General features: G+C 37.4%; 2 protein-coding genes across 4 annotated transcripts in view; both read right to left on the reverse strand.

Moving 5' to 3' along the window:
* Positions 1–14,782, reverse strand: part of bmp5 (bone morphogenetic protein 5) — a 54,992-nt gene extending 40,210 nt beyond the window's left edge. Inside the window, exons 1-2 of one of the 2 annotated variants that reach the window (XM_077230328.1) lie at positions 12,243–14,782; positions 5,587–5,779 (exon numbers count right to left, since the gene is read on the reverse strand). In XM_077230328.1, the coding sequence (XP_077086443.1) occupies positions 5,587–5,779; positions 12,243–12,696 (647 nt within the window). In that variant the 5' untranslated portion in view covers positions 12,697–14,782. The remainder of the gene's footprint in view (positions 1–5,586; positions 5,780–12,242) is intronic. The other variant, XM_077230329.1, reaches the window with a different exon arrangement.
* A 323-nt stretch (positions 14,783–15,105) lies between these two features.
* col21a1 (collagen, type XXI, alpha 1) overlaps positions 15,106–27,500 on the reverse strand; it is a 106,464-nt gene continuing 94,069 nt past the window's right edge. For both annotated transcript variants that reach the window (XM_077230326.1, XM_077230327.1), the window contains exons 22-29: positions 26,275–26,310; positions 24,956–25,000; positions 24,176–24,208; positions 23,948–24,094; positions 23,424–23,478; positions 21,420–21,620; positions 17,634–17,711; positions 15,106–16,273 (exon numbers count right to left, since the gene is read on the reverse strand). In XM_077230326.1, the coding sequence (XP_077086441.1) occupies positions 16,086–16,273; positions 17,634–17,711; positions 21,420–21,620; positions 23,424–23,478; positions 23,948–24,094; positions 24,176–24,208; positions 24,956–25,000; positions 26,275–26,310 (783 nt within the window). In that variant the 3' untranslated portion in view covers positions 15,106–16,085. The remainder of the gene's footprint in view (positions 16,274–17,633; positions 17,712–21,419; positions 21,621–23,423; positions 23,479–23,947; positions 24,095–24,175; positions 24,209–24,955; positions 25,001–26,274; positions 26,311–27,500) is intronic.

A 27,500-nucleotide genomic window follows, 5' to 3' on the forward strand; every position in this document is an offset into this window, starting at 1 on the left:
ATTTCCTAGAAAATCAGCAAAGCTGTATAGTTTTCTTAGGAAAACTGTTCCCATACATCATTCCACAATGGCTGAGCAATCTTCTTCATCGTCTGCAATAACTGCTCAGGTTTGATCTCCCATACGTTAGATGTCGAGAAGGACTCGAGTTACTATTCTAACTCAAACCTTATTGAGTCACATTGATATGAGCAATACAACGCTGGAAAAGATTGGTGAGGTGACCAAGAAATAAATCTAAATTAACTGGTTTTATTCAAGTCAAAAATATTATTCAACATCACTGAACCAAACAATACATACATTAACTCACATTTTTCACAACACTTTAATGGCCCCCTGAATATTTTATTGTATGATTATCTGAAAATACAATTTATCAAGAGAAGGAACAGAGTTTCTGCTTTTAAACAAACAAACAAACACACAAAAAACTATTTATTCTAGCTAAGTGCATTCTCTTTTCATCAACACTTCAAAGTGGGGAAGTTTCATTAAAAAAGTAACATTTTGAACATTTGAATTTGTTGTCAAAGACTTCGTATGGATGGGATTCAGAAGTATGATCAAAACACAGATGGAGTAGATCGAGTCCATCAACACAAAGATTCACAGTCGTTTCCTCTTCATGGGTTCAACAATTCACTCAGTAACGTTAGTCAGTTTTGATTAATATGCTGTTGAATGTTTGATGATGGTGTTACTTTATTTGGTCATAAGAAATATATGGCCCAGTCCCAATTCGCCTACTTATACTACAACCCTAAAGTACGTACTCTTTTTGTCAAGAAAAAGATCATACTTTTGAGTGTGTAGCAAAAGAGTAGGCAAGCTTTGGGACATACTATCACGTCATCTTTAACGGACAGATCTGTCGCGTGGATCCTGTAACAGTAAACTGCCCTGTCAATCATCTTGTCACAGTTAAAATCATCCATTCAATCTAATTTGATTTCCAACCATTTCGTATGGATGAATTTCCTATCCATACGGAGAGAAATGTAGTCGCACGTTCATCTGTCAGTCGTGGGTCTTTCATGCGGAGACTCTCCTCGTGTGTTTGCAATTTGAATATAATGATGCATTTAAAAAGGTAATGGCTAAACATATCTTTACAAAAGTTCACAATGCTGCTGCAGATGCAATATAATGTAGACAACGTTGAGTAAATGCATTTTCATCAGGTTAGATATTGATAAATAATCACTCAAACCCCTTTATCTAAACCTCTCTACATAACCTCTCTACTAAGAGGTAACTCTACATGACTCACGCGTCCTCCATGTTTGTAGTCCTCCATGTTTGTAGTTCTAACCGAATCCTCGTCCAACGCGCGATGTGTTGTGGGAAATATTAGCCGTTAGCGTGCGCATCGATCTGCACTTCGGTTTCGGACCGGAAATAGTAGACCATCCAGGTATCTTTGGAACCATAGATATCTATAATAAAGGCTAGATGTCTTACGGCGGAGTCTCTATCGTCATCACCGTCGGCCATCTTGTCACAGGCAAGCTTTCTGGCGGGCTCTGTGGTACCTGATGTAAGATGAGTGATCAGCAGGAACACAATCACTCTTATCTCGTTGAAATCTTGACGGATTAACAAACTGTTTGGTTTCTTACAAACTTTATCAACGTGGCTATAATTCTGGATGATTATTTATTTATACACGTATTATTCATAAGTATACAGTGTGATAACTACATCTCTGAAGTTTATAACAAACCAAACCGTTTGAAAATCGGTAGATAATTGAGCAAGTTATGGTTATTTAAAAAGTGCATGCACCATTAAAACACAATGTTACGAGTGACCGAGCTGCCTGTGACAAGATGGCCGCCAGGTGCAGACGTCGACCTCCATTGGCCAGCAGCGCGGACGAGGCATCTAGCCTTTATTATGGATATCTATGTTTGGAACACTCATTTCAACATACTACGATTTGGGACGTACTAATTCTATTTTCAAATATTATTTAGGACGGATAGTATGCGAATTGGGACTGGGCCTATGGCTTGTTTCTGCTTCTTCTTTACTTGTTTTTTTGATTTTCTAGTCTTTCAGAAGATGTGTTATAGTGCCCCCTACCATATAACAGTGAAAACACGGGAAGCCTGAAAATTCCATCAATGACGGGGAAAGAGTTCATTTATTGCAACAAAACTAATTTTAATGGGTTAAAACAGGTATAATTCCCACTATTGCTGGTTACCACATTTTACAGTGCATTTTAAATGTCTATAATATAATTGGTAAAACTTTGCAATAAGGTTCCATTACTTAACATTATTTAATGCACTAACATTAACTAACAATGAGCAATAATTTTTTTACAGTTTTTATTAATCGGTGTTAATTTTAGTTAAAGGGTAAGTTCCGCGTTTTACACTTAAAGCCCTGTTTTAAGATCGTTTCTGATGAAATCGAACGGTTAAGATTGAAATTTGGACAAATGCTGCTGTCCCGAGAGTTTTAGGTTTTTGTGTTAGCACAAAACTTAGTGTTTTTGAACAATTAATTTCCATTACAAATGTTTATGATTAATGGATACTTATTAAATTATAGTAAAACACAATATTTTAGAGCTGAGATCTAAAACTAAATCATGCAAAACTTTTCTTCTGATATTTCTCGTTGATGTAATACTCGAGTATGATAAAGATGAACAGAACTGGCTAGCTGTAGAAAATAGAGCGCTCGACCGGACTGTGTATTATCAAAGCTATAATGAACACACAGATTTAAGGCAGGAGACGGGTGATGGAGGGAAGATGCTGGAAGAATCATCATGAATGAGCAGATGTTTATATACTCTTCTGTAATGATTGACAGGATCAGATGAACGAGATCCTCCCCAACCTTGGTTTTAAAACTCCATAAAGTAAATCCTTCTTTGTGGAATACTCAGAATGATAAAGATACTAGTCCGGCATCTGGATGCTTTCCATTCAGCTAGTTACATATTAATAGATCCTGTAGTAAATATGATAGCCTACAGTAGTTGTAAAAGCATTGTGTTCCTGAATAATGTTACACGTTCCAAAATATGCTATATTAATATCAGCCAAATGTATTTAACTTCCTCCATGACATTTAACTGCATGACGGATAATCCAAGGCAATGCGTAATATTGTCAGTTTTTCAATGGTGACAGATGACAGTCTTAAAAGATCCTGACGCATGCGTTTTAATCGTCACGAGGGGAACCTCCAGACAGACTCCAGACTCACTCGTGTAAACAGGATGTGCTTTTATTTTCCGCTTGATTTCCTGCCTAAAGTGTTTCCCAGACCAGGCCCAGCTTTAAGAGACTTTCCTACAGGTTTAATTGGAAGTCAGGTTTCATTTAAACTCAGCGTGTTACTCTATGGTAAAAACAGCTGTTGATGCTTTGTTCGGCTTTAAAAGTGTTTTATCAACATCTCATCTCATCTCTCATCATTTCATCTCATTAGTATGCATTAAGCATGATTCATTTTATATGAATTTTATATTGACAGTATTTCCGTTTATGACATTTAAAGACAAATGTTTACAAATCCTTTGAGATTCACAGAATATATTCCAGATAGTTTAATGCCATTTTGATTTAGTTCATAAATAAATTGGTCTTTTTTCTGATAATGTTTCTCCGTCATTTAATGAAAGTCTCGCTTGGTCAAAGTTTAGGGACCATTCTATACCTGAGGCCTGTTGTATGAAGCTAGTTGAACAAACTCTGAGTTTCAGAGCGGGTTTAGACTTGACAAATCCAGCCTGGTTTAGATCAGGTTCAATGGGCTCACCATGCTCGGTATAAACGTTCTCTGTCTACTCAAGTTTAATCCAGAGTTTGAAGCGTTTGTGCCTGAAAGTGTGACACATGCGACAAACAGCCATTCACACGGAACATTGAGAGCGTCATTTTAACTCACTTCTCACGAGAGAGCCGTGCAATTCACTTCTCTGCTGAAGATTAAGAGATCATTATGAAAAAAATATCATGAAATCAAATGCATTTACAAAGCAGGAATAAACACTGCTGCTGCAGCAAAAGTTTGAGAAGGCAGCAGAAAGAATAAATCTGACTATATCAATGCAAGTGAATCAAACAAATAGGCCTTATAATTTATATAGTTTCACAAAGAGCTCAAAAGAATACACATTACCTTAATCTGTTTAAAAGCTTATATATTAAATCTTGCATATAATATAATATAATATAATAAAGTGTAATGTTAATTGTAAATGAATATAAAAATGATATTAATTATAATAAATATATTACAAAAACAGAGTTTGCTCAAACACCTTGGTAGCTGTTCCAGTTTTGGTACATCATGGTACACTACAGTTTTATATGAAATGTATCCTTTTTTCCAGCAAGGACATGTTAAATTGATCTAGAGTGGCATTAAAGACATTTATGATGTCACATTTCTAGTTCAATTTAATGCTGTTCTTTTGAACTTTCGGTCTCCACAAAACTATCAAGCAACACATAAATTATATTTATTTATTTCTAATAGAAAACAGTTAAAATTTAATAATATTTCACAACACTAATGTTTTTATGATATCTATAAACAAACAAATGCAGCCTTGGTGAGCACAAGACACTTTTTTTTTCAAAAAAAACAAAAATCATACCAACACCAAACTTTTGAACGTTATAATCTATTTCATAGTTATTTGTGTTTGGAGTGTGAAAATATAGGCGGATTATTTGTACATAGCAAGTGCTTGCAACATGATAATTATTTGACCATTCCACACCACCTGTCAAAATACACGTCTAATTCTTTATTTTTACTATTTTCTACATTTTAGAATAACATTAAAGTAAGCAAAACAATGAAACTGACACAGGTTGGTTGCTGTGATGAGAGTAGTTGCAGGATCTATTTGCAGCAGTCACTTTATTTCACAACTTTACTCAAAATAACAAGCACATGAAGGAGAAAAAAGAGAAACCAACTAAAGAACCAACTCAAGAGAAAATCAAAGCACCTAAACAGCTACATGGACGGACAAAGAGCTCAAACAGAGGACTATATATATACACACAAGTTAACTGAGGGAGAAAACAAGAGACAGGTGGGGCTAATCAATCAAACAATGTAACTATGACAACAAATGAGAAGCGGGAACATGTAACAAAGACAACACAAACATAGATCTAAGAGAAACAAACTCTTTGAGCTGCTTCAAAGTAGCCGCTCTTCAGCTCTGCAAACTGTTTCTTCTCACGAGGTTCACTCTGGGATGCTCTTTAAACAGATTTGAAGAACGCTTTTCTTCACTACTCATCCAGACAGTTTGAATAAATGTTGTGGGAAATTCCCTGAGAATGAATTATTTATAGCTAAAAGGAGGGCAAAATCTGTGCTGAATGCTATCTCAATTGCAATTGTTCTGTATCGGCTCCTTAATAAGCCAAAAGTGCATGACTGTAGGTGTAAATGCACACAATTATCTATTTTAATTTAGTTCTGTAAAGAAATCCACGCATTCTACAAAACTACTTTTAGGAACAGGATCATGCGGATGCTTTTGAATGCTCTAACTTGTGAATAGTATAGTGGAAAATGTGGAAAATGTCTCACCTGTTTGGATATTCTTTGATGACTTGGTAAATGGTGACCTTGAGTGTGATATTCTCATATCTGACGGGACTTTGATCCTTATAAATCCTGAACTCGGCCGCGGTCACCGCCTCACCTTCGGGAATCTGAGTCAGGTCGAAGCGAAACTCCCTGTAGTGTCGTCTGTGATGGGAGAAATCCTTATCCCTCTCCACTGTACGGAAACACAGAGCGCACAATGAGAAGCTGCACATTGGTTTCGCACTGTAGGACTATCACACACACGTTAAGTGTCGAGAGCTGCTTTCTTTAAAAAGTCATTCATCAAAATGGTCAACATTCCACGCCTAGCCCAAACATTTGGACGACCAACAAAAGCAATATCCAGTCCATTAAACCAGGCATTGAGCACAGGTAGCAGCGCAGGACAGGCCTTTCCCTGTGTCCGTGATGAATGAGCTGTCAGGGAAGAAAAACAGGCCGTCGCTAATAACACACTGCGCTAGCACAGAAAAGCTGACACGACACAAATTACATGTTTTTTGTGAACAATGTATCACAAGTTTTCTGACCTCCCAAGATTCTCATTTCTACTCTGCAGAAAATGCCATGTGGGTGAGAGGTTATCACTGTCAGAAATGTAGTGCTACCTCTTAAACATGTCCGAAATGGTAGAAACCTTAACGAGAACACATATTTGATATATAGGAAGTGCCTGGTAGATAAGGCTTTCTCCATATATCTAGAAACTGCTCTGCCAGATGGCTAACAAACACTCGGACAGGCCTGTGAACGTTCAGTAAAGCACCATTCCTACAGTCTTCAGTCCGACTGCGGGATCTCTCACATTCACAATCACTAAATAGTTACTAACTATCAGTGCAGTTTTCAAGACTACATCATTTTCATTCCAGGTTGTCATCAGCAGTGAATAACATGATCATTTTCTGGATTTTTTTGTTAAGTAAAGTAGAGATACACAAACTTTTTCTGATTATAATGATAGAGAAAATAATATCTCCCGACCAATACTGTAAACTACACAGGAAACCCTCTCATTTGGTACATTACTATAATATTAGAGGTTTTTATTGACAACAGAGCCCAAACTATTATATCGACCTGCTATTTATTTTCAAATATAATAATTTCAGTAAAAAAAAACTGAAATGGTTGTATACAACTTAGTTGCACATTAGGTAGTTTTCTTAAACACTTAAATGTATTCACACATACATATATCATCAGCAGTAAATTGACTAATATCTGGTATTTTACAAATAACTGATGAACTGTGAACACTGATAACTTTCTGAGGTAAATGCAACGATAAGTGACATTGTTCACAAGCTGTTTTATGACGTCTTTCTGCGGTTGAAACACTGATTGAGAGATTACATGAGACATGATTCATTTCAGTAAGTTGTACTGTATATTTCAACACTTATTGATGTTAATGCTTGTTTTTTCATGCTATAACTTGTAATAAAGTGGAAGAAAAGACTCACGTCACATTTAAGAGCGTCAAAACGCCATTTAATATTTGAATTTCAAGATAAAATGGACAGAATTTGTAAGCTGAGACTTTGTTTCTTATCAGAAGTAACAAAAACAAAGCTCTTTGTGATTATCGGATGTGAGACGTTCAGTGTTGGGGGTAACTTATTACAAGTAACTTCAGTTACGTAATCAGATTACTTTTTCAAGTAACTAGTAAAGTAACGCATTACTTTTTCAATTTACAACAAAATATCTGAGTTACTTTTTCAAATAAGTAACACTAGTTACTTTTTCACATTTATTGACTGACAGCTCTCCTGTCCCCATGTTGAGAGAAATAAAGTGAGGTGTTGTGTGCATTTGCATTGAACATGCATTTACTCATCTCACTTGCACAAAAACATTCAGTATTCCTCAAAATTAATAAAAACAGTCAAATGCAATCTCAGAATTTTGTGCAAAATATTTTATAATTAAGTATGTTAAATTACACAAATATACTTTATGTACTTAATCTCACTTTATTAACCAATGTCTTTGCTGCTGACCTACAATGATCTAATTCAACCATACTAATAAGCAAAAATGACTTTAGATTAGGTTTAGAAATAAGAGTGTTGAACTTCCTTCTCCTGTATCCTATTGTTATTTAATCAAGAACAGCAGCAGCTGAAAGGTTTGTTTGAGCGGCGCCCTCTACTGTACAGTAGTAAATATGCATTTCCTTCAGCCTTAGGCTTATTCATTCCTTAACAATTGGCAAAAATAGATTGTTTTAGCTGTTATTAAAAAACAAAAAAACAAGCCCATGCAGGTGAGAAAAAGTAACGCAAAAGTAATGTAACGCATCACGTTCCATAAAAAGTAACTAAGTAACGTACTTAGTTACTTTTTTGGGGAGTAACGCAATATTGTAATGCATTACTTTTAAAAGTAACTTTCCCCAACACTGGAAGCGTTACAAATAATGTTTGATGTAGAGAAAAACCACGGACCCGGCAACCCTGAACTACAGGAGATACAGAGGGTCAAACAAAGCCAGTTTTCTCTCTTTTATAGTCGCATTAACTTTGACAGCACTAAATTCAACACAAGAGAGATTTTCTTCACACACAGTATGAGATACCCCCTTTTGATTGACAGGATATAATCAGCCCTGATCATCAGCTGTTTTGTAACAATCGAGAAAATAATTGCTTTTATATATACGGTATACAGTATTAATGTGTTCCAACATAAAATCCTTTTTTTTTATTTACCTATTTTCGTTAAAAGATATCCTATATGTTTACGGGGGGAAGGCATTTTTTAAATGACAGAACTGATTGATTGAAAAATGTACTTTTGAAATGAATGGACATCTCAGTTTGAAACTGAACACTGATTGTTGTTATTACTGAACTTCAACATACAACGGAACTGACTCCATGTATCCGTAGCCGAAAGCCTTGTACAGCACTGCTTATGAAGCGCAGTGTGAAGTGTGTTTGCGCTGTGGTGCCGGTGAAACAGCGCAGCTCGGCCTCTCTGATAGTTTATCTACAGTGAAAGTCTGCAGTTACTTAACACGCAGAGGTCAGAGGTCAGGCCACAGTTACAGCAGCTGGCCAGACTCAACTCCAGCATCCTGAATGCTAATGAACAACAGAGGATGATGGGGATATCGTGCTTTCCGGCCAATACACAGATATGCTTTCATTAATTCAGTGCATTTATTTCAAGACATCATTTAAAGTAAAAGTATATTTTGAGTCCAGCTTTTATCTTTGAACAGAGGCTTAAGCCCTACTCATATTTGGATTTTTTTAATTCTAATTTTTCTTTCCTTTCATTCTATTGTAGACAAGCTGTTTTTATAAACCCATGAACTACAACATCAACAAATGTTGTACTGAAACGCAAGGCTGCCGTCATTGTAGCAGTGGTGTGTAACGCAGTCACTATACTAGCCACTTTGGCCGGTGGAATTTTATATATAATGTATACATTTTTCAATTGTAGTCTTTTAAAAATGAATCTGAAAGTGCAATGTAGTGTTGACAAAAATATAAAACACAGTTACGCACAAACCCGCCTCTCCTCACTCACTCGTTTCATTTGCTCTGGATTAATATTGCTGCTGTTACAGGGTTTGAATTTTGCCGTGGGATTGCCCGTATTGTACATAGTTTTACTCTTTCAAAATGCGCACACATACTGCCACCTCTCGGTGCAACATTTTGTTATTTTTTGCTGCTTATTGCACAAACATTCAAATACACACAAAATAATGACAAAATGCAGGTCTTGATGAGTATTCATGCAAATACAGTCAGTTAAGACTGAAAGAAACGTATGTGTAACAGTATAATGGATCGGTGCGTCAGGTCTTAAAGTGACGGCAGACTAATATCCCGGGTGCAAAATTATGAGATAATATTAAATAGCCTATATCTATATTGAAGTTTTCCCCCATGGTATCGATGTCAGAGTTGTGGCCAGTGAAAATGCTGAGGGGCTGGTGAGCAAAAAAAGTCAATGTCAAGCCCTGGCTGTAATTTATCCACAATCTTTTTAGCACTTGAGTCTGATTGTAGATGGAAAGAGCCGCAGTGCTTTAAAAGCAGACGCTGTACAAGCCCTGATGATTGGAAACACATGGAGCGCAGTTCAGGTGATGATGGGGACTCTAGCTCAACACACATACGCTTATTTACTCATACAGTACCTGAGGCCCAAACTTTGCTTAATCTGAACTCCCTTTTGTATTTGTCTGATATATCCAAAAAAACAGCTAATTCATGCACGTTTTTTGTGATTCATCCGGGTCAAGTCAAGTCACCTTTATTTATATAGCGCTTTTACAATACAAATTGTTTCAAAGCAGCTTTACAGAGATAACAGGAAAGTAAAGTTGTAATAGTATTGTTAAATTCAAAATTAAATGTTAAATGTCCCCAACTAAGCAAGCCAAAAGCCAATGGCGAATGAAGGCGAAAAAAAGGCGACAGTGGCAAGGAACCAAAACTCCATCAGGTGACAGAATGGAGAAAAAATATACATTATATATATATATTTATACAGGGTATACATTTCTATGCTGTGAACAAATTACCTTCAATGGAAGAACCAACAAAAATATGGCAAAACCAGCTTCTATAAGGCGTAAATTAGATCTGCAAAGCAAGAGAGAAAAAAAAAGCCAGTAGCTACTGGCACCAGATTAGCAGATTTAGAGGAAAAGCGGCCTTTCTTCAAGCTCTTTCCTCTGCTTAACAACAGGAAGTAATTAAGGCAAATTATCCTCAGGTCAGACAGTCACTCGATAAGTTTACATGGACTGTGAGGTGAGAGGTCACAGCCACTGAAGTTGTATACAGTTCAATCTTATCACAGCATTCTTCAAATAACAGCAAAAAGCAGTTATTACTAACGACAGGATATTAACAAACCCTGCATGTAAACGTCGTGCGTAATTTGCTTCATACTCGTTTCACTACGGTACCGTGCATGCAAGTGTATACAGATATAATAACACTCTTTATAGCCACATTTTTATTTTCTCTCTAGAACCTGCAATTGCCTCAGAGTTTCCAGTAACCATACAGTCCTATATATACACCGTTTATAGGGATTTCAAGGACAGGGTAAATGCGGAGGACTATATTCCAGTATTATGGAGGGAAAAAAAGCACCTGCTATTTTAACATTCATAGAAATTCAACATTCTTTGGAAGTGTTTAATAACATGACAAACTTGCTATAATATTCTAATGTACATTTACAATCACTTCAGTGCACAATATAATCAAATGAAGTCAAAGTGCAATATATTGTTTGCAATTTTATAGCATTATTTTTTAACTCTGCACTCAGATAATGCATTCATTCCTGTACAATCTAGCATTTTTTATTTTTTCAATAAGCTGTTTTCACTTCAATATCCAGCAAATGAACATCATCTAAAGGTTTTCTTCCTGTGTTTGTTTAGCAAAACTTAAGAAGTGTGTTTACTCTTAGACTCCAGTGTGTCTGCTTCATCCAACAGGTTATAATTTTACATTTTATAAACTTGGTGAAGCACTAAATCTGTGATACTGCGACAAACCAAACGGTAGCTGGCAATTATCAATAATGAGCATTTTAAATCAGGAGCTGGGCTGTAATTGCATTCCTACTGTAAACGAGCACATATTTTAAGTTTCACCTCCGTGTTCTGGGACCGTGAGGCCCTTTCTGTCAAAAACATATCAGATTGGTATTTCCTAATTGTCTTACTTTTATAAAAAAGGTTTTAAACAAAACTTCACAAGTCCTGTATATAAGACCCCAGATATAAAACAAATAAATGCAATGAATCTGATCATTCTCTGACTGGCATTAACGCTGTAGAAATGTACTCCTGCTAAATGTTTATTTAAGTTGTTTTACTTTTTTTAATAATGTGACACAATATGTAAGCAGTGTCAATGTGCAACATCCACATTTCTGATAAATGCATAAACATTTAGAATAAGGGTTGCACTTTATTTGAATGTGTCTTTGTTACAGTGTATTTATACATTTAAGTAATGAGTAATATTAACTGTAGGGTTAGGATTAGGGTTTGGTTTGGTTTAGGGTTACTTGCATGTAATTATGCATAATTTATATGTTATACAAATGTATAATAGTGTAAAAATGACACTGCAAAATAAAGTGTTACCAAAATAAGTTAAACTATGGGGATACATATTCAAATTTGTAATTTCCCTGTGGTTTTGATTAGATCAGAGGAACAAATTACAGTAACACTTTATTTTGATGGTCCCTTTTGAATATTCTGTTGACTATGAGTAACCAACTCTCATTAGAGTATTAGTAGACTTTCTGCTTAATATCTGCTAACTCTTTATTGTGTTGGTCCTCCAACAGACACTATACTGACTATAAGCAACTTTGCAACTACATATCAACTTATTCTAACTCTAAACCTACCAGTCTGATACTCTACTAATACTCTAATGAGAGTTAGTAGACATGTAGGTGCACTGTTACTTATAGACGACAGAATGTGTTAAAGGGACTATCAAAATAAAGTGAAATCCAAATTCCAAGTAGCCTATTTTAATTGATAGTTCGTAAAAACAAATAATATTATTATCGAACATTCTGTAGCATTATGGAACACCTAATTCTATAGCATATACTGTACCTACCTAGATTGACAAAACTCATCACCATGTCCGCGTCATTCAGAAAGTTGTTGTCGTGCGCGCTGGCCAGCGGCGGGCTCTGACTGGTCAGTGGCGTCGCGCGGTACGGCTGATGCGCGGCGCGCGAGTATCCATGTGGAACTCCAGACTCGCTTTTACGCGGTTTCCCCGCGAGCGCCTTCCCCAGTATCGCGTCCTCCTCGTCGGTCGTCATTGCGTTGTACAGGTCCAGCATGAAGAGCGGTGCCGACGACGCTTGTTTCCCCGGGGAGAAGGGCCGGGGACGGTGCGGCAAGCCCAGGATGGAGAGGATTTCTCTCTGGATCTCGCGCCGCTCGTGGTTGCGCAACCGCCTGTAAATAAAGCTCGAATGCACATGGTTGTCTCCTAAACCGCACTGAACCCCGTGAAGAAAACCGAGACAGCTCCACAGAAGTCCAAATGTTGGCGCTCTCATCTTTCTCTCTCAGGATGATGCGTTCACCAAGCGAGTGCTGGGTTGATGATGGCGCTCTCCATGGTGCACCATTAATAACTTTGTTTCAGTGTCTTTACTAGCCTAATCAAGTCTTTAACTCCGTATATTTTAGAATAACTCTTTAGATTTCAAAGTGATGCCTCAGGTAATGCCTATTGCCACTGCTAGGCAACATCTTCACTAGTGTCATTCAGTTGCATTCTCAATTGAACTATTTAACATCAAACAAATACGAGAGAGAAAGAAAAAACTTACAAGGACTCTTTCCCCTGTGCATTTACTGAGAACAGCCTGTGAACAGAAGCGCGCACTCTCAGGAGTCAGTGCATGAACTGGTGAAGTTGTGCGCGCATCAACACAAGACTACATCCATGAAGAAGTGCTGAAAGCAGTAGTCCGTCCCACAGTCTGGAGGGTTTGCATCAACCTCTAGCGGTCGTCTATAAAACATCGTTGACCTGGGGCATGAATGCAAGCTCACCGTGAAATGAGAGACACTTGATATATGAGACCTTTCGTGATTAGTCAAAGGAGAAGTCCATGCGGGCAAACACCTGTCAGCTTTATTTCAGCGTTGCTCGGTCTATGGCTTATATCAACTCACAGCTATCGAGTGCACTTAGTAGTTCGCTATGGCAGTGCCATTCTCTGTAAAAAGGGCTATTGTGAGACTTCTGGGAGTTTACAAACTCAAATCTTGTAAACGCTGGCTTTAATAATAGCTAATACTGAAGGATTATGATAGGATTATAACCTATACATTGTAGCCACGCATTCATTTCTTTATAGAACTAAAATTGTATTTTTACGTTGAGTATTTAGTGAAGGACAGTAATTGAGTTTTTTTCATGTTATTAGAGCATAAGAAAAAAATAGGGAGAGTTTCCTTTTTTTTTTTTTTTTGTTAAGCATAGCTGGTTATGCAATGTCCACTGTAGAGAACACCAGGACATCAAATGACACCTATTGGGAAAAAAATATTTTTTTCATTCACCAATCAATTTTTTGGTTTTAGGATTTTTTAAAAACACAAACTTTGTATAAAGATGATCCTCAACCATGTTATATAAGATATAACGAAATTAATTGATATACCATTTTACTTTATGCAATAAAAAGCACACAGATTAGTTTTCCCATTAAGTACAATGTATCTATACACTGTATCTAATTTGCATATTGTGTTCTTGGGGCAACATGTAATGATAAAAGAAGTAATCGAAGTAAGATTGGGCAACATTTCTTATAATAATATCTAATAGCTCATAGGAATATTGATATATAATTTATTTCCATATTCAATTGTCGTGTCTCTAAAATTCCTGATTGAACATGCTGTAAGTCCTGCTGTCTCTACATGTAGCCTATGTCATTAATGCCCTGTTCTGTTACAGAAAGTCATATTTTGATTAGAAACCCCCCAAAAAATTCCTGAGATGTTGATTTATGGCAATGAATTTGAAAAATTGTCATTTAAATTGGCAGGATAATTACAATTTTGTTTTTATCATATTTCCATAATAGTGCTCAATTTGATCACTAAATTAATGTCAGTCCTTTTTAAAGACCAAAGAGAAGTTGTTGTCATGGTGACACTACAAACATCTCTGAAAAGTCCTGTAACTAAATATGTATAATCTCCACTACAGTTGACAAACGTCTATACCTGGGTCAATGCTGTGTAGAAAGCGACCCAGGGTGCTCCTGATGAAAGACCCAGGATCCGTATGGAGTTGATACTGTTATGATGTAACCAGCTGTACTTAAGCATATTAAGAGTGAGTGGGCCCAAACTTTTGACTGCAGTAGTGTAAAAATCTAATGAATATCAGCTCTCCGTGAGGACACTTACAGATCCGGTACAGATGAAGACCTACAGGAGCAGGAAAGTCTGGTCAGGGAACATCCTTAATGTAAGAAAGAGCAACAGCGCCATCTAGGACAGGATCTGGAGCTCAATCACAGGAGAACAGCTTTTCAACAGTAATTTTTAGCTTTAATGCTGAATGTCACGTGTTATTTCATGTAATCATTTCACAGTAATACTCCATAATCTCAGACTAGTTTGATTAGATTGCCTGTTACCTAAACAATTAATTCACCATGAACACGTTTAATGCTATTATATATTAGAGTAGAACATTAAGAAATATATCAATTACAATTAAAAAGTGAGCAATCCATTGCAGGGCATAGATGGGGGACCAACAGTATTTTTTTTCCTCACTTTTAGATTTTCCGGGGTTTTATATAGTTTCATTTATGACCCTGTTATGTGACACTATAAGAAATAGGGATAATCACCCGCCGGAAATTATAGTACACATTCACAGCATAGTAAATACTGTTTTTGGAACAGAACAACAGAGCAACAACAGCAACAAAAAATAATAAAAAAGGTTTTAATTAAAATTATTAAAAGTCATTCAAACACATGAATGTTATAAAAAAAGAATCACTGCAAACATAAGAAAGCTGTAACTGATATCAGTTCTTATAAATAACAAAAAAATTATACATTTATTGGAAGGTGTGCTTTATTACACTCTTCTACACACCCTTATCAACCAAGGGTAAAATAAAGAAAAAAAATCAGAATTGTGTCTCATTTGCTGTAGAGAGAGGCGGATTAAAATGTATATGATAAATTTGTTCAATTTACCATTTCAACATTTAAAATAGATAGATAGAAAAAGCCTGGAAATATCAGAGGGCTGGAAAAGGTGTGGACATGAATAAAATCTTAAACATTCATGGAAAACTCATGGACATTTCTATAGTGAATATATACTTTTTCTGCTCTAAAATATGACAGGCTAGAAATTACAATTTTTTTTAAATAGATTTTTCCTGTAAATGTTTCCTGTAAATCACAAATACCAGGAAAAGTCATGAAAATTCATTGGTCTCAAAGATTTGGGAACCCTAGCGATATCTAAAGGGATGAGAACTAGAGAGACAAAGAAGGCATGAAGCGTTGCAGAAGAACTCCCACGACAAATGCAGAAGGCACAGTAAATCTGGCATCATAAACACGACGAGACGCTGGGGTGCTGATGGTTGAACGCCACTTGAGGGAGCAAGAGAGTGAGGAAGAAGCGAGTCGACGGCTAGGTAGAACTTCTCCTCACACCTGATGCTTTTCACAAGCTGATGCGTTTCATTCCTCGTGACAAACAGCGTGAATAAATCATGGCACATCTCAACCTGTGACAGTAACACAAGTGTTGAATCGAGTTGTGGACAATCGCTGGTGTTAATGTATTATTTACACTTTAGGAGGTACTTCATGTGTCCATGAGTGTGAGACACTCTTGATCGTCCTGAGATTGGAAAGATTCGCTGTTTTCACTGACTGTCTGCCTCTTTCAATAGTTTGGCCCTTTACTGTAAGGGTCTCTTCTCATCATTGCAGCGTAGCACATGTTGGGATGGCACACTCCTGGCTGGCCGGGCTCCCCGGGGTGTCCTCTCTTCCCCTCCTCTCCGCTGTGGCCCGGTGACCCCGGTTTACCTGCCTGTCCTGGTTTTCCCACTCCTGACGGACCCATCGGACCTGGAGTCAAAGAGATCTTCTGTGTCAAAGTGACATTCTGACAGTTTCTATGATAAATACAAGCATTCCAGCTCTTTGCGTGCTCATTTTAAACCACTCTCCACCATGTAAATAATTATGCCTGCTTATAATATCCTGCCAGAATTTTTGAAAATACGTTGCCAGTGATCACCAGCATTTTTGATCATTTTCACAAAAGTTTCATGGCAACATGCAATATTTCAAAAGAAAGAACAAAGCCTCTGGCTTTAAAAAAAAGAAAGAAACTTGTTTTATTCTAGCTTAAAGAGATAGTTCACCCAAAAAATGAAAGTTCTGTCAGTATTTACTCTCCCTCATGTTGTTCAACCCCATAAGACCTTCGTTCATCTTCAGAACACGAATTAAGATATTTTTGATGAAATCTGAGAGCTGGATCACTCCTCCATACTAGTCCATAGGCTTCTAAGGGATTGACACTTGCCGGCCTCGAAAAGTTATTAAAGACATCTTTAGAATAGTCCAAGTGAATACTGTGGCTCAATCTTAAGTTTAATAAGCGACGAGAATACTTTTTGTGCGCAAAAACAAACAAAAATAACAACTTTATTTCAACTATTCATTTCCTTCTCTCTAGTCAGTTAATGTAGTGTTATAGCGTAGAGCTACGTCACACGTAGACTCACTATTGGGCGACGCCGGTCATGTGTGTGATGTGTGTGACGTACAACACAGAAGCTTACGCTATTACACTAGTGAACTGACTCGAGGCCCAGAGAGAAGAAAATGAATAGTTGAAATAAAGTCGTTATTTTTGTTTTTGTTTGCGCACAAAAAGTATTATCGTCATTTGATAAACTTAAGATTGAGCCACTGTAATCACTTGGACTATTTTAAAGATGTCTTTAATAACTTTTCGAGGCCGGCAAGTTTCAATCCCTGAAGAAGCCTATGGACTAGTATGGAGGAGTGATCCAGCTCTCAGATTTCATCAAAAAATATCTTAATTCGTGTTCCGAAGATGAATGAAGGTCTTACGGGGTTGGAACAACATGAGGGAGAGTAAATACTGACAGAATTTTCATTTTTGGGTGAACTATCCCTTTAATGCATTATTTTTTATCAACATTTGAATGTGGGGAAGTTTCATTAAAAAAAAAAGATACATTTTGATCAAAAATCTGAGGAAATCATGTTTTTGTCAAAGACTACATCTGAATCAGATGGAAGCTTTTTTCAGCCACAGATTATATTGTGATGCAAAAATGTGACGCTATGCATCGTGGATGTTAAAAAGTAAAATAATAAAAAAGTATATGACCCTTTTAATTTGAATGGCCTGTTTAATAATTGGTGTTAGTGGTGGTTAGTATCTGCTCACCTGGTGGTCCTGGGAGACCTGGGTCTCCGATTTGTGATCGTCCTTGATTTCCTTTATCACCCTTTTCTCCTGGATCACCTAAACATTGCCAGAAAAAAATAATTTTCTGTGCTTCAAAACAAAAAACTAACAAACTAAATGAATATATGTAAATGTATGCTGATACAAATTTCACTTTGGAAGCTTTTAGAGGGTTAGTTCAATCAAAAATGAAAATTAGTTCATCATTTATTTACCCTCATGTCGTTACAAACCTGTAAGACTTTAATTCATATTAGAATATAGTAAAAATATCTTCATTTGTGTATGAGACATTTCTGTCCCTCCGTTGAAAGCTACGCAACTACCACTTTGACCGATAAGTTTTGTTCTCGTGTGTCAAGCAGGTGCGGTTGAGCTTCTGTTAATGTTTCATTTATTTGTGAATAAAAGCATAAATTCATCTGTTCATCATAAAAAGAAACCGTGTCTCTTCAGAAAATGTGGACTTAACCGCTCAAATCATGAGGATTCGTTTTACGATCTCTTTATTAACTTTTTGAACCATCAAAGTGGTGATTGGAGGGACAGAAATCTCTGAGATTTCATTAAAAGTTCAATTTCATTCACTTAATTTGTGTTTCAAAGATGAACCAAAGTCTTACGCGTTTGGAACGACATGAGGGTGAGTAAATGATGACAGTATTTTCATTTTTGGGTGAACTATCCCTTTCATTCAGCCTTAAGCTGACAAACATACTTTGCAAATCTCCCTTCCAAATCTGTTTAGTCTGTGCCAAGGAACACAAGGAACATTTGCAGTGAATTAGTTAACCAACAAATAACTGTATTTTACCACAACCACAGCAACCAGTGAACAGGGACAAAGAAAACCTACTGAACTAATGCAGGTAAACGTAGGATCCGTTTACACAACACTGTTTTCAAATAAAAAATTATGTGGTTTGGCCGTTCATTTACACGACAACGGCATTTTGAGGGCTTGAAAACGCCCCGGTTACGACTGTAGAAGAGGGAACGAGACGCTGTGCCAATTTGACAGTGAAGGAACGCTTTGTGTGATGACGTCTTGAAGCAAATGTGAAATCAGTCTAATGATGTGGTGGAACGTCAGAGGCAGGTGACATCACGAACCAGAAAACTATAAAGCTTGCCCAAAACCAAGCATCGCTAGCTTCGTAAAAGTCTGAAGTAAGTCGCTGACAGGCACGTAGGAGATATGGCAATGTGACGCAGAGTCTCGTTCCCTCTTCAGTGAACAGAGGTTACAGTCGTAACAGAGGTGTTCCCTTTCAAGGGAACTCGCGCTGCGTCAAACGACGCTGAGGGAACGTCTATGTCAACGCCACCATACCAAGAAGTGATTGTCCTGTGTGAAATCGAGCAGAGCAGCACTAGGATGAGAGCCCATGGGACCCTGGTGTAGAGTCCAGGTTCAAAGAGTAGAACCTAACAAATGTGTGCGGTGAGGACCAGCCTGCCGCATCACAGACATCTCCTGACATAAGGGCCTTGGAGGCCGCAATACTCTTAGTAGAGTGGGAATGGACTGACATAGGTGAAAATGGAATGGAAAAATAGGTTGTCAGACCGACTCATAAACAAGTGAGATAGGCTCAACTACCCACTTGCTCATTCTCTGCTTTGATGCAGGGGACTTTTTATACGCCACAGGGCAGCTCTATGGACATAAGCATCTAGCACCCGGACTGGGCACTTATTCTTTCCCTGGTCAGGATTTTGAAGAGGAGGAGGACAAAAGGCCTGCAGCACAATAGATATAGCCACATTACTGGGGACCTTAGAAACGTAGCCTGGTCTAGGCCGAAGTAACGCTTTGACCATACCAGGTGCAAATTCCAAGCACGAGGGAGAAACCAAAACTGCTTGCAGATCTCCTATCCTTTTAAGAGAAGAGATAGCAAGGAGGACCAAAGCTTTTAAAGTCAGAAACTTGGCCCGGAACCTCCTCAATGGGCTTGAAAGGAGCCAGGGAAAGGCCTTGAAGGACAATGGCCAGATCCCATGTCGGCACCCTTGTGCGAGCTGCTCGCAACCCTTTCTTCCTCAGCCTCAGAGTAACACTGAGGAAACGAGATACCATGGGTTCTCTACCCAATGACATTCCACCTAAAGGAATGTGGTACGCTAGCCTGGATGCCAGCCGAACTTGGCCCTGCCCACAACTTTTGAGGGGGGGGGGGAGTTCGGTCTGGACTTGATCCGTTGTAAAGCAAGTAGCTGTTTGGACCAAACCAAAGCTGTTTGGACCAATCAAATTGTCAGGGTGATCAAACGATCATGGACAGATGATCAACAGCAACGTAATCATCCACATCACCAAAGAACACTTGGTTGAACTAGTTTATAACAAAGAATGGCTGCCGCTGGAGAATTTAGATGTGTAGATTCAGCCATCGCTTCAGTAATAGAAGATGTAGGCAACACATTCATTTTAAAAGAGCAACAGAGAACCGCGAACCGCGATCAAGGCATTTGTCGATGGGAAAGATGTATTTGCCGTCCTTCCTATGGAATTTGGCAAAAGTTGAATTTATCAGCTGGCCCCGATGGTTGCTCTGATTGGTTGTAGGTCTATCCAATTGAATGCAGAGGCATTTTCTTTCCTGGTTTGGTTGAAACATGCCCCATAATCACAGCCCTAATGGAGCAGTATCAGACTCACATTCTGACTAGAACCTGAGAATGACAACGTCAGGCTAGTGGTACGCAGTTATGGCCAACACATAAACCTACAAAGTGGAGCGGGATAGACCTACAGTGAACCGCTCCTGCAGGAACTCCAGCAATATACCAATGTACCATCTCAGTTGAGAGACCAGTACCTATGAGCTGGGGCCCCTCAGAGGCCAAGCCGACAGGCTCCACAGTTCTGCACGGGGGTGAACAATCGAGCCCCCTGCTCGGGACAGAAGGTCCTTCCACCAAATCGGTCCCTGCGAACCCTCTTCAGAAATCCCGCGAGAATCGAGGGGAAAGCGTACAAACGTAGCCTCAACTACTCTGCACCATATCATCCGGTCCCAGAGGAGCTGGATCCATGAGGGAGAACCAGAGTGGACAGTGAGACGTCTCACGTCTATAGAAAAGCAATAGCAATCATATAAATCAATGGAAATCTGTGAACATTCTGAGATGATGTATAGCGCTGTAGACACAGGACTTGTCAACACTGTTATGTTTTAGTTTGAAAACGCTCTCCAAAGAGAATACCTATGAAAACGCTGTTTTCACGTTGAAGTGTGGACTGTGAAAACGGTGACATGTTTAGTCATGTGACGCATATTGAACCCATAGACGTTCATGTTTATACCAGTATCGTGCCTGTTATGTGCTTTTCACTTTCACACAGTTATTAAAATATGTTACTTCACACGCTCTTCACATCACAGTCCAGCAAAGATGACATGACATGAAAGCAGTTCCGTTTTACACCAAAATATAATGGTGAGTGAGTGCGACCTGGACGCATTAGTGAATGCTGAGATATTTTGCTAAATAAAATGATTCTGCCAGAAGAAATTCTGCCGTGATGTCTTTATTATTTATTTTTCAGTCTGTATCATCTCAGTGAGCTTTTGGGAGCTTTTTACGCATGTGCAGTAAGGTTAATTTAGTGTTTTTCAAAAGTTTCTCATCCACCCTGAAATGTTGGAAATTGCTAGTGTGGACGGAGAGCGTTTTTAAATGAAAACGCCGTTGTCAAATGTGTCCGGATGAATGTAGACGTAGACACAGAGTGATGTGTGTTAAGCATGTCTGTACCTTGCATGCCAGGAACACCAGGCCGCCCAGGTAAACCCCGCTGCCCTTGCAGCCCGTTAGAGCCAGATGAACCTGGGAATCCTCGAGAGCCATGAGGGCCCGGTGGCCCCGGAGGCCCCGGGGATCCCACGCGTGTGTAGCAGTGCTCGCAGCTTCTGTGATGATTGTGATGACTACTCAACAGAAGAGCAGGAATCTCAGCTGTAACCACAAAACATAATCAGACACAGGAAGGTCTTTGACAAAACTGGTAAATATATACATTCAGCGTTTAAAATGAACTTTGGTAACACCAGTTTAGGGTCCAATTCTTTGCGTATTGGCATGCATATTACTAGCATATTGGCTGTTTATTAGTACTTAAAAATCACATATTAATGCCTTATTCTGCATGATATTCTACATACCTTAATCCACCTAATACATAAACTTAACCTTACTAACTATTAATAAGCAGTAATTAGGAGTTTATTGAGGCAAAAGCCATCGTTAATAGTTAGTTAATAGCGAGAATTGGACCGAAACTAAAGTGTGAACTTTTTCACTCACCAGCCAATTTGGCCACTACCTTTAGTTAACTTACAGGCCATTCAGAACTTTTAGCAAAAACAATTATCAGAAATAAACTATATCAAAATGACTGCTTAGATTTAAATGCATTTATTATTAAATCAGATTCTGAATCATTGAGTGCCTTTTAGTTTTATTACAGTCAATCACTGTTTGCGGACACCATACCAATAAAATTAAATAAGAGATAAAACAACTCAGTGGCTTCTCTTATAAAACAGGATTTATTTTGTTGTAATTTCAAAATATATCTGACTCCAAAATGAATGTTTAATGGTGAACACATTGAAGATTTTACAGGCTGTAAATTCATTAAGTGATCAGATGTTTCCTCACAAGAGTCAATGTATTAGATTTAATGTTTTGAAGCCTCATCAATCATCCATTTGAATGCCATAAAGTGTCCTTGTGTCCAAGGGCTCCAGACAGGAATCACACACTGGACGCTTCATACTGTACTCGCATTCTCATGATCAAGACGGCTGTTCAAAAACAGTCAATCATATCACCAGACAAATGTTCACTTCAAGAACGAACAAAGTGACATCAATCAATTTAGGTTTGGAAAAAAGTGCAAACGGAAAAAAAAGTGTTCTATATTATTATATTTCATATTAGGCGTACACTTTATTCAAGTCACATAAAACACGACTTATTACAGAAAAATGTACAATACAAATATCTGTCCAAAATCTGTGCTATTGTAATTTAAGGGAAAACTACGTGAGTTGCGCTCTGAGGTGCAGATTTAGTCTAGATCTATAATAAACATCATGTTCTCACACAACGCCTCTTCGCTTACTCACGATCCTCTCGACATTAGGAAAGGAGAGCTCTCAGTCAATACATGGAAAAATAAAGTTAACTTGAGTAAATGAACTCAATTTAATGTAAATTTCAACCTTAAGAAAATCTGTGCCAGTTAAAGGCACATTTCTGTGATGGGTAGGTTTGGTAGGGTTTGGGTTAGGCCATAACTATATCATTAACCCGATATAAAATCAATGGAAGTCTGTGCAATGTCCTACTAATATAGTAAAACAAACGTGTGTGTGTGTGTGTGTGTGTGTGTGTGTGTGTGTGTGTGTGTGTGTGTGTGTGTGTGTGTGTGTGTGTGTGTGTGTGTGTGTGTGTGTGTGTGTGTGTGTGTGTGTGTGTGTGTGTGCGTGTGTGTGTGCGCACTAAGTTTGTAATAGGGTTATTGATGGATTAAAAATGTTCAATATCGATAATATCAGTATAAACAGCCTCACTGTTCTCAGAATTTTAAGAGATAATTTTGGTCCTTAAAAGGCTTAATTTAAAAAGAAAAATACATAAAACATATTTGCAAAGTATATCGTTTTTTGGATGGTGACCTGAACAGGATTTTTTGCGTGTGAGATTCACTTGTATACAATAGATAAAAAATGCCAGATCATTTTGGATACTCACATCGAAGGATGTCTCTGCAAATCTGCTGAATGTGTTGCTCAGAAAACTCTCTGCCCTGCAAAAACACACGCCAAGAGTTTCTCTTCAACTGTCCATGCAATACTGGTGACAGTTTACAAAAAGGTTCAGTAGTTAACATTAGATAATGTATTAACTAACAGGAACTAACAATGGGCAATACATTTGTTACAGCATTTATTAATGTTTGTTAATGTTAATATAAATACAGCTGTTCATAGTTTGTTCATGTTAGTTCACAGTGCATTAACTTATGTTAACAAATACCTTTGATTTTAATAACATATTAGTAAATGTTGAAATTAATATTAACTAAGATTAATAAATGTTGTAGAAGTATTGTTCATTCTTAGTTCATGTTAACTAAAGTAGTTAAGTTAAGTTAATGAACCTTATTGTAAAGTGTTATCGTAATATTATATCCTCCATTGACTAGATGATTTTACATGAGAGGCATACACACACACATACTGAACAATACAGTTATTAGGAATCATAACACATACAGGTCGTCCCTCAGGTCCGGGTGTTCCCGCGGGGCCGGTTTCTCCGCTCTGTCCCCTTGGCCCCGAGGGTCCCATCTGTCCTCGCTGTCCCGGGAGCCCCTGGTGGCCGTTCGGGCCCCTCTGACCGGGCTCTCCTGCTGGCCCTTTCTGACATGCACACAAACACAGCTCAACACACTCACACTAGAGCTCATGGTGACTGTACGTTCAGGTCAGAGATGTGCTCACCTCTCCTTTCTGCCCAGCTGGCCCAGTCAAACCCTGTGTGGAGACAAGTCACATATACAAACTGGGTTACAAAACAACAATAGCCTTTACAAAGACACCTGTATGATTTGGCAAAATACGATGTGATGTTAGTTCGTGTTAAAACAGACAGGAAATTAGTCTGTGACTAAACACCTCAATAAAAATCTGTAAAATTCTGCAAAATCACTAGATCAAAATCTAAATGCTTTGTAGTAAATCCAGTACATTTTGCTGTCACTTTATTTCCCTATACCTGTTTGAAAAAAGAGCCACTGAGTTAAATAGTGTGGCTTAATCGTCCTAATAGTTGGGACTTCTTCACGGTTTGTTTCTTACCCTTACCCATAAAATAAAAAAATAAAATGTTATGTTCTACTTATTTCTTTTATTGTATATGCAAAATACTACCGTATGCAATAAAAGTGTTATAAAATGTCTTGCCTTGCAAATGGCAAGAAGCAAAATAAACTACTTCACCTTGTGGTTGATTGTGTAATTTCAGATACAGAAATTGTTTCTTATTATTAATTAATAAAGTGTTAATTTTTATTTATTTAATCTTTTCATCCAGTCCTGTAATTCCTAAATGTATAAAATTGAATGTGCTGTATTTATTTTAATGGTTTTATTTTTTTAAATGGTAAAAGTAACATTTTTACATAAATCTAATATAATAATAGTGTGCATTTTATATATATTACACACACACACACACACACACACACACACACACACACGCGCGCGCGCGCGCAAACTTACATGAACACCAGGTCTCCCAGAGTCTCCTCTTTCACCTTTCATCCCCTGTTCAATTGCACACATTTTTTTTAGTAACATATACATATAAATATGTGGACCTATTCGACTCTAGGCCACTTAGGTTCGTGAATATTTAAGCATGTCCAACGAAATCACTCATATTGAATGCAACATGGGCTACTTCTGAAGTACATGAGTACTTGAAATCTTGACAAATTAAACTTGTTTGTTTCATATATGTCAAATACATTCTAAAATTCACAAATTTTTTTTATGCTTAAAAATAGATTAGATTACTTGAATTTTTTTACTTTTTCCTCATTTAAATTTCACAGAATTTTTATTTATGTATGCTGCAATAATATTCTATTTTACACTGTATTCTTCCTAGGGACAGAAACATTCTTCTCCTTGAAAAATCATCCATGAAGTGAATCTGAAATACATGACAATCCTTCTTGTCACAGAGATTTTCATTTTCATACAGCATTTTCAAGATATATTAGGATCCTAGGAAATTAGTTTAATGTTTCCCAAATTCCATATTTCCTCTCTTTCCTTTATAATGGTTTAATTACATTTTTTAAATCAGAAATGATTTCTAATCAACTGAATTAATAAAACACATTTATAATTTATTCAAATGTTAACAGAGCCTTATGAAATTTCTTTTTTTCCCAGAAATCCTGTTGTCTTTTTAAAAGTTTTCTGGATTCGGTATTTTATAATACAAATTCATCAACAAAAAAGTGGCAATTAAACAAATGCATACATCTTCAAAAATGTAATTATTCTCTTCATAATCATATTTAAATATCAGTCTTTATGATATGATGAAGTCTGCAGCCCTACATTTGATTTATTCATCCAAATTTTGCCAAATTCCATTACATTCTGCGTTATACAGTAAATTAAATTTTTATGACTGGCTTTCATGATTCCAGCCATGTTTTCCTCGGACCTCACTATAGTGACAAAAGCAACATCTTACATGTCATCGTAAGTATACTGTAATTAAATCTGAAAACCGTTTAGTAGAAACCGCAAAACGGCCACATTTTCCACTGGAATACAAGCCAAAATACATTTGCCAACATTTACTAGTTGATCACATGTAACAAAACATTTTTGAATTTTTTTTTTTCTATCAGCAAAAATCGAGTTGTCTTAAGAGGAGGACTGAAAGTGTTTCAGTTATAAGAGAAGGTTCCCTTTTAGTCTAATAACTGAGAGATAAGAATACATTTCCACCAAAATCCTTATCCTTAACTCCAGTAATTATTTCCCCTTTTTTCAGTAAACCACAATTCGAAACTTACATCAGCTCCTCTTTCACCAGCATCTCCTCTTTGACCCTGTAAAAAACATTCACAGTAAGGTTAGTTGGAAAACCATGCAAATATACTATCAAATGAACTATATAACTCTATAACTATATAAAAAGAATCCAAATAAAGAAAGCTTTCTATTATTTCACACAAAAATGTCTTTGTTGGATAAAAGTATGAGAACCTCTAAGGTCATCAGTGGTAATTAAACAGGTAATTTGAGTCTGAAGTTTTGATTAATGGGATAAAAGTCAGAAGTGTGTTTATCAAGTCAAGCCCGACTGAAAGAACAGAAACCTGCTATAGTCAGTCTGGGGTTTTTTTGTATTCATCATCCTAAAACTTCGTCACGCACAGAAACCTTGCACACGGAGTCCGATGCATATTAATGATTCCGTTGTGAGAAAATTCGCAGAACAATGCAAAATGCAGTCTTCAAGCAGCGACGATGATTTTGTTTGTCCTCTCTCTTCTTAAAAAGAGAAAAAGAAAGAGAAAAGAGAAAATCCATCCAATCCTGAGATTGCGTAGAGAGGAAGGAGAGTTCGCTGTGGGATTATCCCGAGAAATTCAAAGTTTACTTTGAAAACAAGACCAACAATTTCCACGAACCAATTGATCTTGAACAGTTCTGGATTTTGACGTTTGCTTGTACGCAGAAAACCAAACCCGATCCGAATTTATTTTATGACGGACTAAATGTTTCGGAGTCAGTGTGTAAACGTGAATGACACAACGTGAGGTTGTATTTATTTTTTAACTTGCAAAACTTTCGGACAAGAATTTCGGACTCAACAATGTTGCTTAACTATTTCTAAATTAGCAATATTGAGTATTGGTATAAACACTATATGGACAAAAGTATTGGGACACCTCTTAATTATTGATTTCAGGTGTTTCAATCAGACCAATTGTCACACGTGTATAAAATCAAGCACCTAGCTATGCAGTCTGCATTTACAGAGAATTGTGAAAAAATGTGCTCAGTGAATTCAAGCACGGTGCTGTGATAGGATGCCACCTTTGCAATCAGAAGTCAGTTCATGAAATGTTATCCCTGCTAGGTATTCCATGATCATCTGTAGGTGGTATTATTGGAAAGTGGAAGTGTTTAGGAACCGCAGAAACTCGTCCACGAAGCAGAAGACCATGTAAAGTCACTGAGTGGGGTTACTGTGTCTAAGGCGCATGGTGTGTAGTCGCTAAAAGTCACCAAC

The sequence above is a fragment of the Siphateles boraxobius genome, unplaced genomic scaffold, assembly GCF_051911475.1.
Source record: "Siphateles boraxobius isolate OS27281-9 unplaced genomic scaffold, OSU_SipBor_1 142, whole genome shotgun sequence".
Lineage (NCBI taxonomy): Eukaryota > Metazoa > Chordata > Actinopteri > Cypriniformes > Leuciscidae > Siphateles > Siphateles boraxobius.